This window comes from Ursus arctos, unplaced genomic scaffold (genome assembly GCF_023065955.2).
Source record: "Ursus arctos isolate Adak ecotype North America unplaced genomic scaffold, UrsArc2.0 scaffold_7, whole genome shotgun sequence".
Taxonomy (NCBI): Eukaryota; Metazoa; Chordata; class Mammalia; order Carnivora; family Ursidae; genus Ursus; species Ursus arctos.
The window spans coordinates 39,746,383-39,759,093 of NW_026623089.1; the positions used below are offsets into that span (position 1 = coordinate 39,746,383).

Genomic DNA, 12,711 nt, shown 5'->3' on the forward strand with positions numbered 1-12,711 from the left:
GTCCTGGGTTTTTAAATGTAAGCCACTCCTGTTTGAAGGTTAGTGTTGCATAAATAAACCAATCAATAAAATGCACAATGCCTGTTCCGAGGGCCCTTTAAAGGTTCCTCTGACTTAGACAAATTCTGTAGCGCTGGACAGGCCTTTGCGTGCTGTGCTCTACTGCTCCCTGTCCCAGGTGGCCCAGGGTCCAGCTGTCTGGTGTGTGCCCTCCCAGATTCGGATTTGCTCCCCTCAGGAAAGAGCCACTTCTGCCCTGACTGCGACCCCTGCCCCCCATTGTCCCAAGCACCCTTCCCCCACTGCTGAGCTGGATAGCTGAGGGTGTGACCAGCCCCTCTCTGTGCTCAGGGATCTTTGGGCAGCGCCTGGAAGACACAGTCCATCATGAGCGGAAGTATGGCCCCCGGCTGGCCCCCCTGCTGGTGGAGCAGTGTGTGGACTTCATCCGGGAGCGTGGGCTCACCGAGGAGGGGCTCTTCCGCATGCCCGGCCAGGCCAACCTGGTGAGGGACCTGCAGGATTCCTTCGACTGTGGGGAGAAGCCACTGTTTGACAGGTGAGCTCTTGGCGGAGAGCAGCAGAGATGGGATCACCTGTCCATTCCTTGCGGCAGGGGCTCCTCCCAGGACACAAGCTCCAGGGCGCAGAGGTGGGCTGGCATCCACGAAGCCTGGCAGCACGAGGGTGGGTGGCATGGCTCCTCACAGTGGCACATGTGCTCAATTAGTACCACCCCCGCCACTGTCCCCATGGGCACAAAATCACTGCCGCAGCCCCGGGCCCCCTCTCAGGGAGAGAGCCTCCCGCAGACGAGGCGCACGCATGTCTATGCAGGCTGTCTCCCTGGTGGGTGCCTGCAAACCCACCCCAGGCAGGGGAGAAGGAGGGCCTCTGCGGGTTCCATTTGGGACTCTAGGCCTCCTGCAGGGCCTCCCTCTCGTCTCTGCTTCCTCGGGGTGACCCAGCCCAGGCCCCTTCAGTGGCAAGATGGAGCCCCCCATTCTCTCAGGTATCAGGGGTGGGGAGCCAGTGTCTGTCCTAACCCATCACTGGGGCTTCGTGGGTCCAGGGCTGCACTGTGTGGGGAGAGTCAACTTCACTGAAGAGCCCAAGGGGTATGACCCGGGAGGTGGGGCTACTTGGGGCCTCTTCTCCCTGACAGGACCCCACCCATCATAGAGCAATTTTCATAGGAAGTTCTTCCTGCGTAAGCCAACCTTGGCCTCCATGGAGCTGCCTTTTCCTCTCAGATCTGCCCTCGTAGTCAAGGCTGCCCCCTGCCTCCAGGGTAAACCCATGGGTCCCTGCCGGTAGCCCTGGCCTTCCCAGCTCTTCTCTTGGGGTAGAGCACCCTCGTGCCTCCAGCTTCTGCCAAGACCCACCACCGCAGCCAGGAGAGTCTGTCGGTAGATGCGGAGCCTGGGACTGACCCCATTCCTGGGGGAGGTCTGCTCTTAGGAAAGAAGAGATATCGAGGAACAGAAGCGTTATCCAGCAGGCAGAGAAACTAAGGCTCTCGGGTTAGCCACCTCTCTCCAAGCCGCACCTGCAGTAAGGGCAGAAGCTGATTTGGACCCGCGGGCTGCCCTCCCTGCCTGCGCACCCAGCCCCCTTCCACCGCAAGCTGTGAGCCTGATCCTGGGGGAGGGAGCGGGACTGGTGACGGCACCTGCCCTAGAGGGGCTCACAGGCTGGTGGGCCCCCACAGAGCTGTGGGCTGCAGAACGTTCTCCTTGGGTGTTGGGGTAGGGTGCCTGGATTAGGGCAGGTGTGTGTAGGAGCGGAGGGTGGTGAGGGGGGTTTCAAGAAGTACCAAGAAAAAGCCTTAAGCCACTGTTTAAAGGGAGAGGCTCTGCCATGAGTAGGGAAGGAAGGAGAGGAAGAGGAAGTGTGTCTCTAGGCAGGGAGGAAAGAAGGTGAGGCAGTTGGTGCTGGGCCAGGCTCCCTAAACTAGGGTGGGGCAGAGGATCTGGAAAGGACTGACTGCAGGGACCTGTGGGGCAGGGGGCTGTGAACTGGGGCTGCTGCACTGGCTGAGGGCCAGGCCTCCCAGGCCCCCCCCACCCCCAGCACTGAAAGCTGAGGGCCTGGAGGAGGAGCCAGGGTGGAGCTCCAGCCAGCGAGGCTGGCAGAACAGAAGTGTGGAAGGGCTGCTCTGAGTCCATTGCCCAGGACAGAAAACCTTTCACCTCCCCCACCAAGGGGAGACCTATCAGTAGGCCCTTGGCCACACTTCTGTGTTTTTACTGTCCAGATCTTCCCCGGAAAAGCCTGCAGATCCTCCCTGCTTCCTGCCCCTCGCCCCAGCCTCCTAGGGCTCTAGCTTCTGCAGTGGCCAGCACTGAACCCACAGGGCTGGGGGGGAGGGGGCACTGGGCTCAAGCCTGGGCTCCCCAGAGGCTGTGAGCACCCAGAAAGTGGGGCGTGTTGGCAAAGGAGGTGAGGGGGCCTGGGAGAAGGCAGTGGAGCCATAGAGCAGCAGCACGCCCGGCTAGAGAAGGTAAGGGGAGCAGAGACAGGGACTGCGCGGCCAGACCAGACCGAGAGCCACTAGGCCTGAGGTATGTGGGTCTGAAGTATATATGGGTATATAGATCCCCAGAATCCCAAATGCCATAGCCAGAAGGGACCCAAAGGCTTAACTCAGACCAGCCATGGACAGCCAGGGCCAGGTGGCACCTTAATGGCACAGCCACATTCTCCCGGCCCCAGGCTCATCTTTCCTGAGTGTGTGCCATGAAGGAGATACAGGCTCAGGGTTTAAATCCAGGGTCCTAGAAAAGCAGATGAAATACCTAAGGCCCAGGCCCATCCAGGAAGGCAAGCTTAGAAGAGGTGCCAAGACCACAGACCAGGACCTGAACCCAGAGGCCAATAGGCCAAGGGTTGCTGCCCTCCTTCGGGGGCAAACCAGCCTGGGAAGCTCCAAGCTGGGGTGCAGGAGACTGAGGCCTCCGAGTGGACAGGCAGGGCACTGGGGTGCTGAAAACAGTGTGATGAACGTAGAAGCCCAGGCTTCTGTAATGTGAATAGGAACCTCGAAGCTGAGGGAAAGGGCCTGACCTCTGACCTGCCCGGTCCCTAATGGCCAGTGCCCAGGGATTCCTGCTCTTTCCAGGAGCTCAGCAGGCCAGCGTGGCAGATACCTTTGACGTGGCCCCACCCCTTCCGTTGGTGAGCCAGTCTGGGGGTGGGGGGAGCAAGCTCGGTCTCCCCATCACCCACCCCCTCTGGGAGCAGAGCCGTTCTCACGTTGCCCTGCAGAGGACCCCAGGGTGACCACCAGGCCGGCAGAAGGGGACCCTTCACTCTCCAGTTCCCTGGCTAACTGTGCACACGTGAGCACGCATGTGGACGTGAGAGTGGAGGCTGCCCCTGGGGGAGTGGCCCAGGGTGCTGGCCACTTCTGGGGCTCCCTGGTGTCCCAGGCCTCATGCATGTCCCCCTGCCCACAGCACAACAGACGTGCACACGGTGGCCTCTCTGTTGAAACTCTACCTGCGGGAGCTCCCCGAGCCCGTGGTCCCCTTCGCCAGGTACGAGGACTTCCTCAGCTGTGCCCAGCTGCTCACCAAGGACGAGGGGGAGGTTAGTGGCTCCTGGGGACCCATCCTGGGAGGCGGGTGTTTGGAGCGCGGCACAGACAGATGTTTGGTGACTTTTGTGGCCAATAGATCGTGGCCTCCAGCCTGCTCTGTAAGGTGGGAGGCCTTGAACCTCTTGCTGGGCGAAGCGGGGTCCCGAGCACCCCGCTCTGTGTGGGGGAGGGTGCCTAGAGCGCCCTGTCTGCGTAGGGTCCTCTCTGTGTGCAGGCCTCAGTTTCCGGGAGGGGCAGCGACCTCCCAAAGCAGACCGAGTTCCAGTCATGGTTCTGGGTGCCTGGGGCCCAGGTGTGGGCCCCCACATGGTAGGGACTCCTGCTGTGCTACCCAGGCCAGCCACAGGGTTCAGAAACCACCAGACCTTTCATCTATTTATATCCTGCCTCCTCCCAAAAGAATTTGAGACTGCTTCCAGGACAGAGGACTCCCACACCTACCCTCCCCGTCTCCTGCAGTGCCTGCCTACAGCCCTAAGCTGGCTTTGGCTGGGGAAGGACTATTTGCCGACCTCCTGGCCCTGTGGGAGATGAGGGGTCTTTACCTGGCAAATACTTGTGCCTCCATAAGTGTGCTGAGCCGTGGCCCTGACATTCCTCCTTAGCCCTGCAGAGGCATACCCTTCACATCAGTTCCCCAAAAGTAGATCTTCCCCAAGGCTGGCTTAGTTGGAGGTGGTGGTACCTTCTGGGACCTGGCTGGAGGTCTGGACTCTGATTCCTGCCCCCGCTCCCAGCCCTCCCTCCAGCAGAAGGACCTGGAGTGTCACTGCTGGCCTTTGAAATGCTGTTTTTTTCTTTCAATCCCAAGGGGACTCTGGAGTTGGCTAAACAAGTGAGCAGCCTTCCCCTGGCCAATTACAACCTGCTCAGATATATCTGCAAGTAAGTGACGAGGGACAGGGAGCTTCCCATCCCTGCGCCCTGGCTCAGCTCCCTTCACAGAGGGGGCCTCGGGCATTCTCCCCCCCACACTCCTCCCCACGTGTTGATGGAGCCAGCGAGGGGCATAAAAGAACACAGCCCCTGCGATCATGGAGCTTACGGTCCCCGTGGGAGCTGACAGTGGTACATAGTCCCCGGTGACATACGCTGTGTCCCTTCAGCCTTCTCTGGGTGCTTCTTGCTGTCCCCTCCCCCAAGGGTCTGCCTCCCGAGCACAGTGGCCTCAACCCAGGTGCTTGGACTCCGAGGGCAGGCAGGGCGGCCCTCACTTAGCCCCACGCCTGAGGGGTCTGGGCCTTCTTGAGCATCTGCCCCCACTGCGGGCGGGAGAGTCGTGTGTCCTGCTTCCACACTGACGATGGGCCCTTGTCCCACCGGCCTCGACTTCTGATGGCTGGCTCCTACCCCTCAGAGGGGAAGCTCTGCCTTCTTCTGAGTTTGGCAGGGGCAGCTGGCTCTGCCCAGCAGCCGCGGACATGCATAGACACGGCTGGGCATGGAGGCCAGGCAGCTCCCAGCAGATCTGGCATCAGCTTTTGCTTTTCCGCCAGCTGCTTCTTCCTTACTGTACAGGTTTCTGGATGAAGTTCAGTCTCACTCAAATGTCAACAAGATGAGTGTCCAGAACCTGGCAACCGTTTTTGGACCCAACATACTTCGGCCACAGATAGAAGACCCAGTAACCATCATGGAAGGTAACGGTGGAGGCGGTGCTGGGTGCTGCCCAGGTCTGGTCTCCCCTTGGTCCCAGGCGCATCTTCGGAAGCATCGCTCTGCATCAGTCCAGCCCAGGGCCAGGCTGGTGGGAGGGGGCTGTGTTCCGGGGGACCTGGCAGGGGTCTCCAGACCACCTCCCTTCCCCCTCCCTGACCCCATGGGGTCCAGCTATGAAAGGAAAAGGAACTTTGCCCTGTGGATGGGGTCATTGGGAGCAATTAGAATGGCAGGAGAGGCTGGGGGATGGAAGAGGTCAGTGTCCTTGCCCTTGAATACACACTGATGTTTTTGCTTTCCTTAAGTAAATGTTATTAAGTAATTGTCACAGGCTCCTGGATGTCAGAGCGTACCCTGGGGAGTAAATAATGATAAAAAACAGTAAGAGCAGCTGCCTGCGGCCTCTCGGAGCGCCGACTTGTGTCACACTGTCGGCTTCACGAGCTCATGCCGTGGTTATTGCACGATTTTACAGATGGGGAAACTGAGGAGAGGCAAGGGGACTGTCAGCCAGGTTTACCAAAGGGCACGGGTACAGGCTGGTCCAGAAGCTAGAGCCCATGCTCGGAGGCCCGTGGAAGACTGTCCCAGAGGCGTTAGCGTGGGAGTCCTGCTGCCCACAGACAGGAGCCCCACAGCCGTCCCGGCTGAGGTGTGGAGAGGCTGGCGAGGACTCACCCAGCACAGAGCCAGCTGCAGCTGCTGCCCCTGGCCCCAGGCCAGCTGAGGCTGGAGTTGCCATCCCTTGCCGAGCATGACCTGGGAGAGATGGGAGTGTGGGGGAGGGCTGTGGAGCTCTGTGTCCCCTCAAGCCTAGGGTGTAGCTCTTGGGGAGGCACTCTTGCTCAGATCCCCCCCTTGGCCTGCCTAGCTTGGTCTCCCATCCTAGGCCCCCAGGTTCTCAGCCTGCCAGGTTGAACAAATGCCGAACAGCAAACACTGAGTTCCTGCTTCACCCAGTTTTCTGGCTAAGGGTTCCTAATTTTTTCCAGGATTCTTAGTTACCTCTATCAGGAGGGTCCACCCACCCACCCCTCCTTTATCACCTAGAAACCTTCCCAGTCTCTGGTCTTTGGTGGAGGGTAACAGGAGGGAACAAGGCACGAGGATAGGTACCATGGTCTGTCCCATTGTGCTGAGCCCCAACCCCCAGTGGCAGGAACCACAGGCACCACGGGCTGCATCTCAGGGGCCGTGGCCTGGAGAAGAGGTATAATGTTTGTCCTTGTGTGTGTGTGTGTGTGTGTGAGAGAGAGAGAGAGAGTGTAGGGTGGGGGGAAGGCAGGTGTGCATGTTGGGGGCTGTGTACATTCGTGTGTTGTGACTGTGTGTGGGATCGTGTGTATGTGTGTGTCTGCTTGCACCTGTAAGACATCTCTGTCCCTGACCCAGAGCCTTGTGCCCCGCAGAATGTGGACAGTCAGGCACAGCCCTCATTGGCAGTACAAGGGAGTGACATGGGGCAGCCGAGAAGGCTGTGATGTCTAGGTCCCGGTTTCCAGTGCCAGCCTGCCACTGGCTCGCCCTGCAGCCTCTGTGGGCATGGTGCCTGCTTCTTCCCCACACCTAGTGGGACGGAGTGGGCTGGAGGCACAGTGCCCCCTCTGTGTTCGCGGAAGGGGATTCCTGGGCAGGATTCCTGTCTGTGCTAGATTCGGAGGGTGTGGTGGCTGTCCTGTCCTGTGGAAGGGCAGATGGCAAGCTTTGCTGAGTCCTCTCTTGAGGGGCAGGGTGGTTCCAGACTGCAGGCACCCTGGGTTGGGTCTGGTCTAGAGAGCCCGGACTGGAGACCTCACAGCAAGGCTTTCTCACTCTCTCTTCCTGGCAGGCACTTCTCTGGTCCAGCACCTGATGACCGTCCTGATCCGCAAACACAGCCAACTCTTCACTCCGAGGGCTGAGGAAGTGCCGACCTCCCCGCGTGGGGGCCCACCATGCACAGTGGGATGGGGCTCCGAGGAGGTCCCGAGGGACGGCCAGCCAGAACCCAGCAGCCCCAGCAGCCCTGGTCTGCCATCACACAGGACCTCGTCTCTGGATGGGGCCACTGTGGCAGCACTGTCTAGAACCTCCCCCACGGGCCTGGGCAGCCGAGGCAGCCCTGCCGCCACCAGCCCTGGGAAGAAAGTGCAGACGCTGCCCAACTGGAAGTCTTCCTTCTGGCAGTCAGGGTCTCGTTCGGGGAGCCCGAAGGTGGGCAGCTCATCCCTGGAAGTGCCCATCCTCTCCTCCGGAGGGAACTGGCTCATGAACGGGCTGTCCTCCCTGCGCGGCCACCGCCGGGCCTCCTCGGGAGAACGGCTCAAGGACTCAGGCTCTTCGCAGAGACTCTCCACTTACGACAATGTGCCCCCGCCCAGCGGCCTCTTTCCCAGCACCCCCAGTGTGGCCAGCACAGCGTGGTCCGGGGCCTCCTCTTACGAGGCATCGGCCAGAGGCTCAGTCAGCAGCTGCACAGCCTGCCGGGCCAGTGACTCGTCTGCCTGCAGCTCCCTGCACACCGAGGGGGCCCTCGAGCCTTCCCCTTTCCCCAGTAGCAGCGAGGACCGCAGATCTCCAGACCTGGGCCGCGGCCTGGACGAGGTGGGCACTTGCATCAGCAGCAGCGAGCCCAGCGACCCAGGCAGCCCCACCCAGGACTATGCCCGCTGCTCCGAGGCTCTCCAGGGCCTGGTCACGGAGCTCAGGGCGGAGCTGTGCCGGCAGAGGACTGAGTACGAGACCAGTATAAAAAGGTAAAGGGCTGCAGCCATGGGGTGAGTGCGAGGCTGGCACCCCTGGGGCTGGGCAGAGCCCTTGTGGCCAGCAGCTCACAGGGCACCACTGGCCCTGGGTAGTCGGCCTCTGGTCATGGCCTCTGGCTCTGAAAGAAAGCCTCTCTGAGGCCACGGCTCAGAGCAGCCAGCTCCTGGAAGCCACTTTTCTGAGAGAGTGCCCCAGGACAGGGCTGGGAATGGAGGGGTGGGGTCCTGTCTGGAAAGGCTCAGGAGCTGCAGGGCCTGAGGTGCGGTCAGAGCTCTGTAAAGGCCTGCTGATGAGGGAGTGACTCTGAACCGCAGCCTGAGCTGCTCAGAGCACCTTTAATGGAGGGGCTCAGCATGGGGGTCCCTGTGTGGCCCTCGGGGAGGAGCCGGGCCCCCTGAGGTATGCATAGACCCAAGGAAGTGCCCACATGCCATGCAGGCCCTAGGCCAACCCGGCTGGCTGACCATGGTTGGGCCTGCTACGGAATGAGGACTCCTTCCAGGATTGTAATCCAGTTCCCTATGGGGAGGGAGCTGGCTGTGCTGAGCCCTGGCCTCCTGCCTTCCCTGGTCACAGAAGGAGGCCTTGAGCCATATTCTGAGCCTTCCAGGTCTGCTCACAGATGGTCCTAGTTGGATCCCTCCAGCCTCCCTGGGAAGAGGGTGTTTTCCAGCTCTGAGGCACCAGGTTCTCCAAGCAAGGTCACCAGCAGAGCCTGCACTGGCCCATGTGCGGTGCTTCTACCAGCGTCTCAGGCTTCTTAGCCCCTGGCCCCAGTGTTCTGACCTATAAATCCGACCCCACCCTGATCTGTAGGGTCCGAGCACAAGAAAGAATGGAGCCCCCTACAGCAGGTATTCCGGGACTACATCGGCACACAGGAGTCACTCAGCGCTGGGTCTGGTCTGGCGGCTGGGGGAAACCAGCTTTCCACCCTGCCTCCCAGGACTCAGAACCCCTCCCCTGTGCCCATCCCTGTATTCCCAAAAGAGAATTCAGTGAGTGTCTATGATGTGCAGACACTGTACGAGATGCTGGGCACAGCCAAGGCCAAAACTGATCACGACCTCTGCCCTCATTCTTATTTGGTGGTGTTTGGGGGTTGGAGGCGGAGAGAGACCGTAAACAAGACAGCTTTTAAAAATCTATGGTATGTTGGAAGGTTAGATAAAGGAGGAGAACAAAGCAGGGTGAAGCGAAGGGGAGCATGGTGCGGTGGGGAGAGGGGTGGCAGGCCGTGCTGGGACAGAGGGAAGGCTAGGTGCAGAAGCCCAGGGGCTGTGGCGGAAGAGGCAGGTGGAGTTAGTGTGGGGACGAGGGGAGTGTGAGAAAGGGGGTGGAGGGCAGAGTGTGGGGCTCCAGGCTAGACATACGGTAGCATGGACCTAAGGGGCAGCAGTTGAGATAGAAGAGCCAGATTCCGAACACATTTGGGGGGTTTTGCTAATTGGTCAGATGCGGGGTGAAAGAAAACGGACTTAGGGCACAACCCTTTTTGTTTTGGTGGGGTAAGTGGAAGAAGGTGTTCACTGAGTGGGACAGCAGGACTGCAGAAGTGGTTTGGAGAGGAAGGGTCAGGAGCCACCTGCAGGCTGTTAGGGTGCAATGCTTATGAAGTTTCTGAGTGGAGTTGAGGGAGATAGAGGTGGAGGGCCGTCAGCATGGAGATGAGGCTTTGGCTCTGGAGACCGGATGAGGTCACACAAAGAACCACATAGAGACAAGACAGGAGGCCCAGGCCCGAGCTTGAGAACACCAGGGCAGAGAGGAAGAACGAGCAAAGAGGGGGTGGAGCCAGAGAAGCAGCAGTGAGGCGTCTGGGGGGGGTCCTTCTGCCACCCACCTTGGGGGTTCCTCTGTCTCACATCGTGTCCCATGCTCCCCAAATGGAGGGCTGGGGCGCAGGCAGCTTTCTTGCCTTCTTCATGCTGTGTTCAGTGACTGAGGGTGGAGGCCTGGGCCTCCCCCTGGACGCGGTGGGGAGTGGAGGCTTACTCCAGTACAGGTTACCCCACGTAGCAGGCGTGGTGCTGCGCACTGAGCGTGGTGGTCTTGGCCCATCGTAGCTGTAGCTCTTGGGGGAAGGACTGGCCCTGCATTTTTTCAGAAAAGACACCAGGACTCAGAGAAGTTTGTGTTGCTTCGTAAAGAGCCAGGCTGGGGCTCAGACTCCAGTGTTGGTTCCCGGGGGCTGGGCTCAGCATGCCCCAAAGGCCCTACAGGAGTTGGTCGTCTGGTCAAAGAGACGGATGTGCCGGCCTTTGTAGTGTGGTGTCAGCCTGCAGAGAAGCAGGTCTGTGGTGGCCTAAGGAACACTAATGTGGCCTCCTGGGGAGGATCCAGAGAAGTGTCACTGAGGGTGAGACACTTGAGCTGGGGCATGAAGGACAAGGAGTAGTGGCGGGGACAACCCGAATGGGGTTTCCCCTGCATCACAGTGTCTGGCTGGGGTCTGGGGGGCCGTGGGAGGTGAGGCAGCCAGAGGGAAGCCAGAGTACAAGGGGCCTCACAGACAAGCAAAGGCGAGGGGACAGTTTCCTACTTCCCTCTCCATTTGGGGACCAGTCCTGCTTTCTGCCAGCTGGCAGTCCATTCCTCAGCAGACAGTTGGCTGGGCTGGAGGGCAAGTGGACTTTATATTTTAGTGAGGACTCAGGGAGGCTCCCAGCCTCGAGTGCCAAAGGGCTAAATGCTCCTGCTTGCACTTCTGGATCACAGGCCGAGGGGAGGTCTCCTGGGGGTGAGGGCCCAGGCCTTGCGAGGAGCTGATGAGGCCTGTGGGGCCTGTCCCAGAGCCAGGTCTGAGCCTGCACGCGCCCTTCCCCTCCGTGGGCCGCCTGACCAGCTCCTTCGGAAGGAGTGCACGCAGGCACACGTTTGCCAAACCCAGCCAGCCAAAGGCTAAAACACTGTCTTTCTTCTTGATTTTAAAGACTCGAAGAAAGTAGTGCCAACCTGAGGAAACGAATGTCACGGCTAGAAGAAGAACTGGACCAGGAAAAGAAAAAGTACACAATGCTGGAAATAAAGCTGAGGAACTCAGAGCGGGCACGGGAAGATGCGGAGAAGAGGAACCAGCTGCTGCAGAAGGAAATGGAGGAGTTTTTTTCAACCTTGGGAAGCCTGACTGTAGGGACAAGAGGTGACAAAGCCCCAAAGTGAAGGAGTGGAAAGAGCTCCCGTCTGCAGTGGTGCTCGCCGCCTCTGAGCAGAGCTGGCCGCCGGCCTCGTGAGCAGCTGCAGGGCTTCAGCGGCGCCGGGAGCTCTGCAGCCAGCTGGAGGGAGGAGTCCTGACACCCCCAGGGGGGACTGTGGGGAGCCCAAGCCCCACGTGGGATCTGGATGCTCCTCCGACCATGCAGGTCCTGGCAGGTGTCAGAGGGGGCAGTCCCGTGACCACCAAAACAGATGGCACCTGGGATCTGAGTAGCCCACTGGGCTACTTTTTTGCATTCTTTATTAAATTTGCTGCCATAGCATGATGTCTGCATGCCTGACTCCTTCTTCATGGTCATGTAGAATGGGGGTTACCAAGTTGTTGGCAGGGTTGGAAGTCTCCCGGGTGGAATGGCCTGGGCTTCAGAAGTGGGTTGTGAACCTCCCTGAGAAACCCAGCGTCGTCACAGGCACTGAAGCTAGATTTATACAGATTCATGATTTTCTCCATGTTCCCTGTGCCCAAGGCAAGACGATTTTCCTCAGTCCTTCCTTCCCCCTCTGAGCCAGCTGGATCTCCGCAGCTGGCATCTGGCCTGGAATTCCTCTCAAGCCTTCCACCATAACCTGCTTGCCTTTGCTTGGCTCCAGATCTGCTCCAGGGCCAGAGCCTCTGAGTCAGAGCTCAGCATGGGCCCTCTACACCTCACTTCTACACCCGGGTGTGTGCGGGGGCATGTGTTTGAAGGAAAAGAGAGCCACGGTGATGGGAAGGGCCCATTCTCGGTCCTCCAGGTGCCCCTCGGACTGGGTGCCCTGCTTCCCTGCAGACTCCCCCTGAGCTCGTGCTAGTCCCTCTCCCTTCTCTGCCCATTTTACCTTCTTCTGCAGCTCATCCTCAGACTTCAAGGCCCCATCAGGGCAGAGCTTTCATGAGGGTGTTTACCTAGCCACCACCACACAGGGCAGACCTGGGCCAGGGCTCCTAGGGTTGGGACTTAGGGAGACACAAAAGAGTGGCCTGTGACTGGAGAGGACTGGCATCCCTTCACTTGCTCCTGCTCACGGTGTCCTTACGTATCACCTCTTGCTATCCCGAGCACCAAAGTGCCCCAATTTCTGATCACTATCTCTGGAAAAGTCCCTCAGGCCCAACCACCCACCTACCTAGAGTCAGGTATAAACTACTGCACTGACGCTTTAAATGCCAGGGTCTTGGTGCTCCCAAGAAGAGCTGGCGTCATACCATGAGGTAGAAGCCCACAGGCCCCAGTTGGCTGGTAACTCCCACAATGGTGAGGCAGGCTGACCAGGCCTTCTGCTGGGCCACCCATAGTCTAACCAGGAAGCCAGCTGCCTGCCAAGGGTACCCAGCAGCATCAGCAGTCAAGAGTCCCTTTGAACTCTTTGGGGGGGGGGGGGTCAGTGGAGAGCAACGCCTGGATCTACGCAGGCAATCTATAGCAGATGACCTGGTGATCAGCTTCCCCAGAAGGTAAAATATTGCTCTTCCCTCTATTCAAGGAGAAAGAAAAGAAAGTGAAGTGACT

The 12,711-nt window shown here is 59.5% G+C and overlaps 1 protein-coding gene across 4 annotated transcripts in view; it reads left to right on the forward strand.

The window, feature by feature from the left end:
- ARHGAP22 (Rho GTPase activating protein 22) overlaps nt 1–11,487 on the forward strand; it is a 136,542-nt gene extending 125,055 nt beyond the window's left edge. For 3 of the 4 annotated variants that reach the window (XM_026481525.4, XM_026481526.4, XM_057308847.1), the window contains 6 exons: nt 352–559; nt 3,459–3,591; nt 4,413–4,486; nt 5,120–5,241; nt 7,089–7,995; nt 10,939–11,487. In XM_026481525.4, the coding sequence (XP_026337310.1) occupies nt 352–559; nt 3,459–3,591; nt 4,413–4,486; nt 5,120–5,241; nt 7,089–7,995; nt 10,939–11,167 (1,673 nt within the window). In that variant the 3' untranslated portion in view covers nt 11,168–11,487. The remainder of the gene's footprint in view (nt 1–351; nt 560–3,458; nt 3,592–4,412; nt 4,487–5,119; nt 5,242–7,088; nt 7,996–10,938) is intronic. The other variant, XM_026481527.4, reaches the window with a different exon arrangement.
- The last annotated feature ends 1,224 nt before the right edge of the window (nt 11,488–12,711 follow it).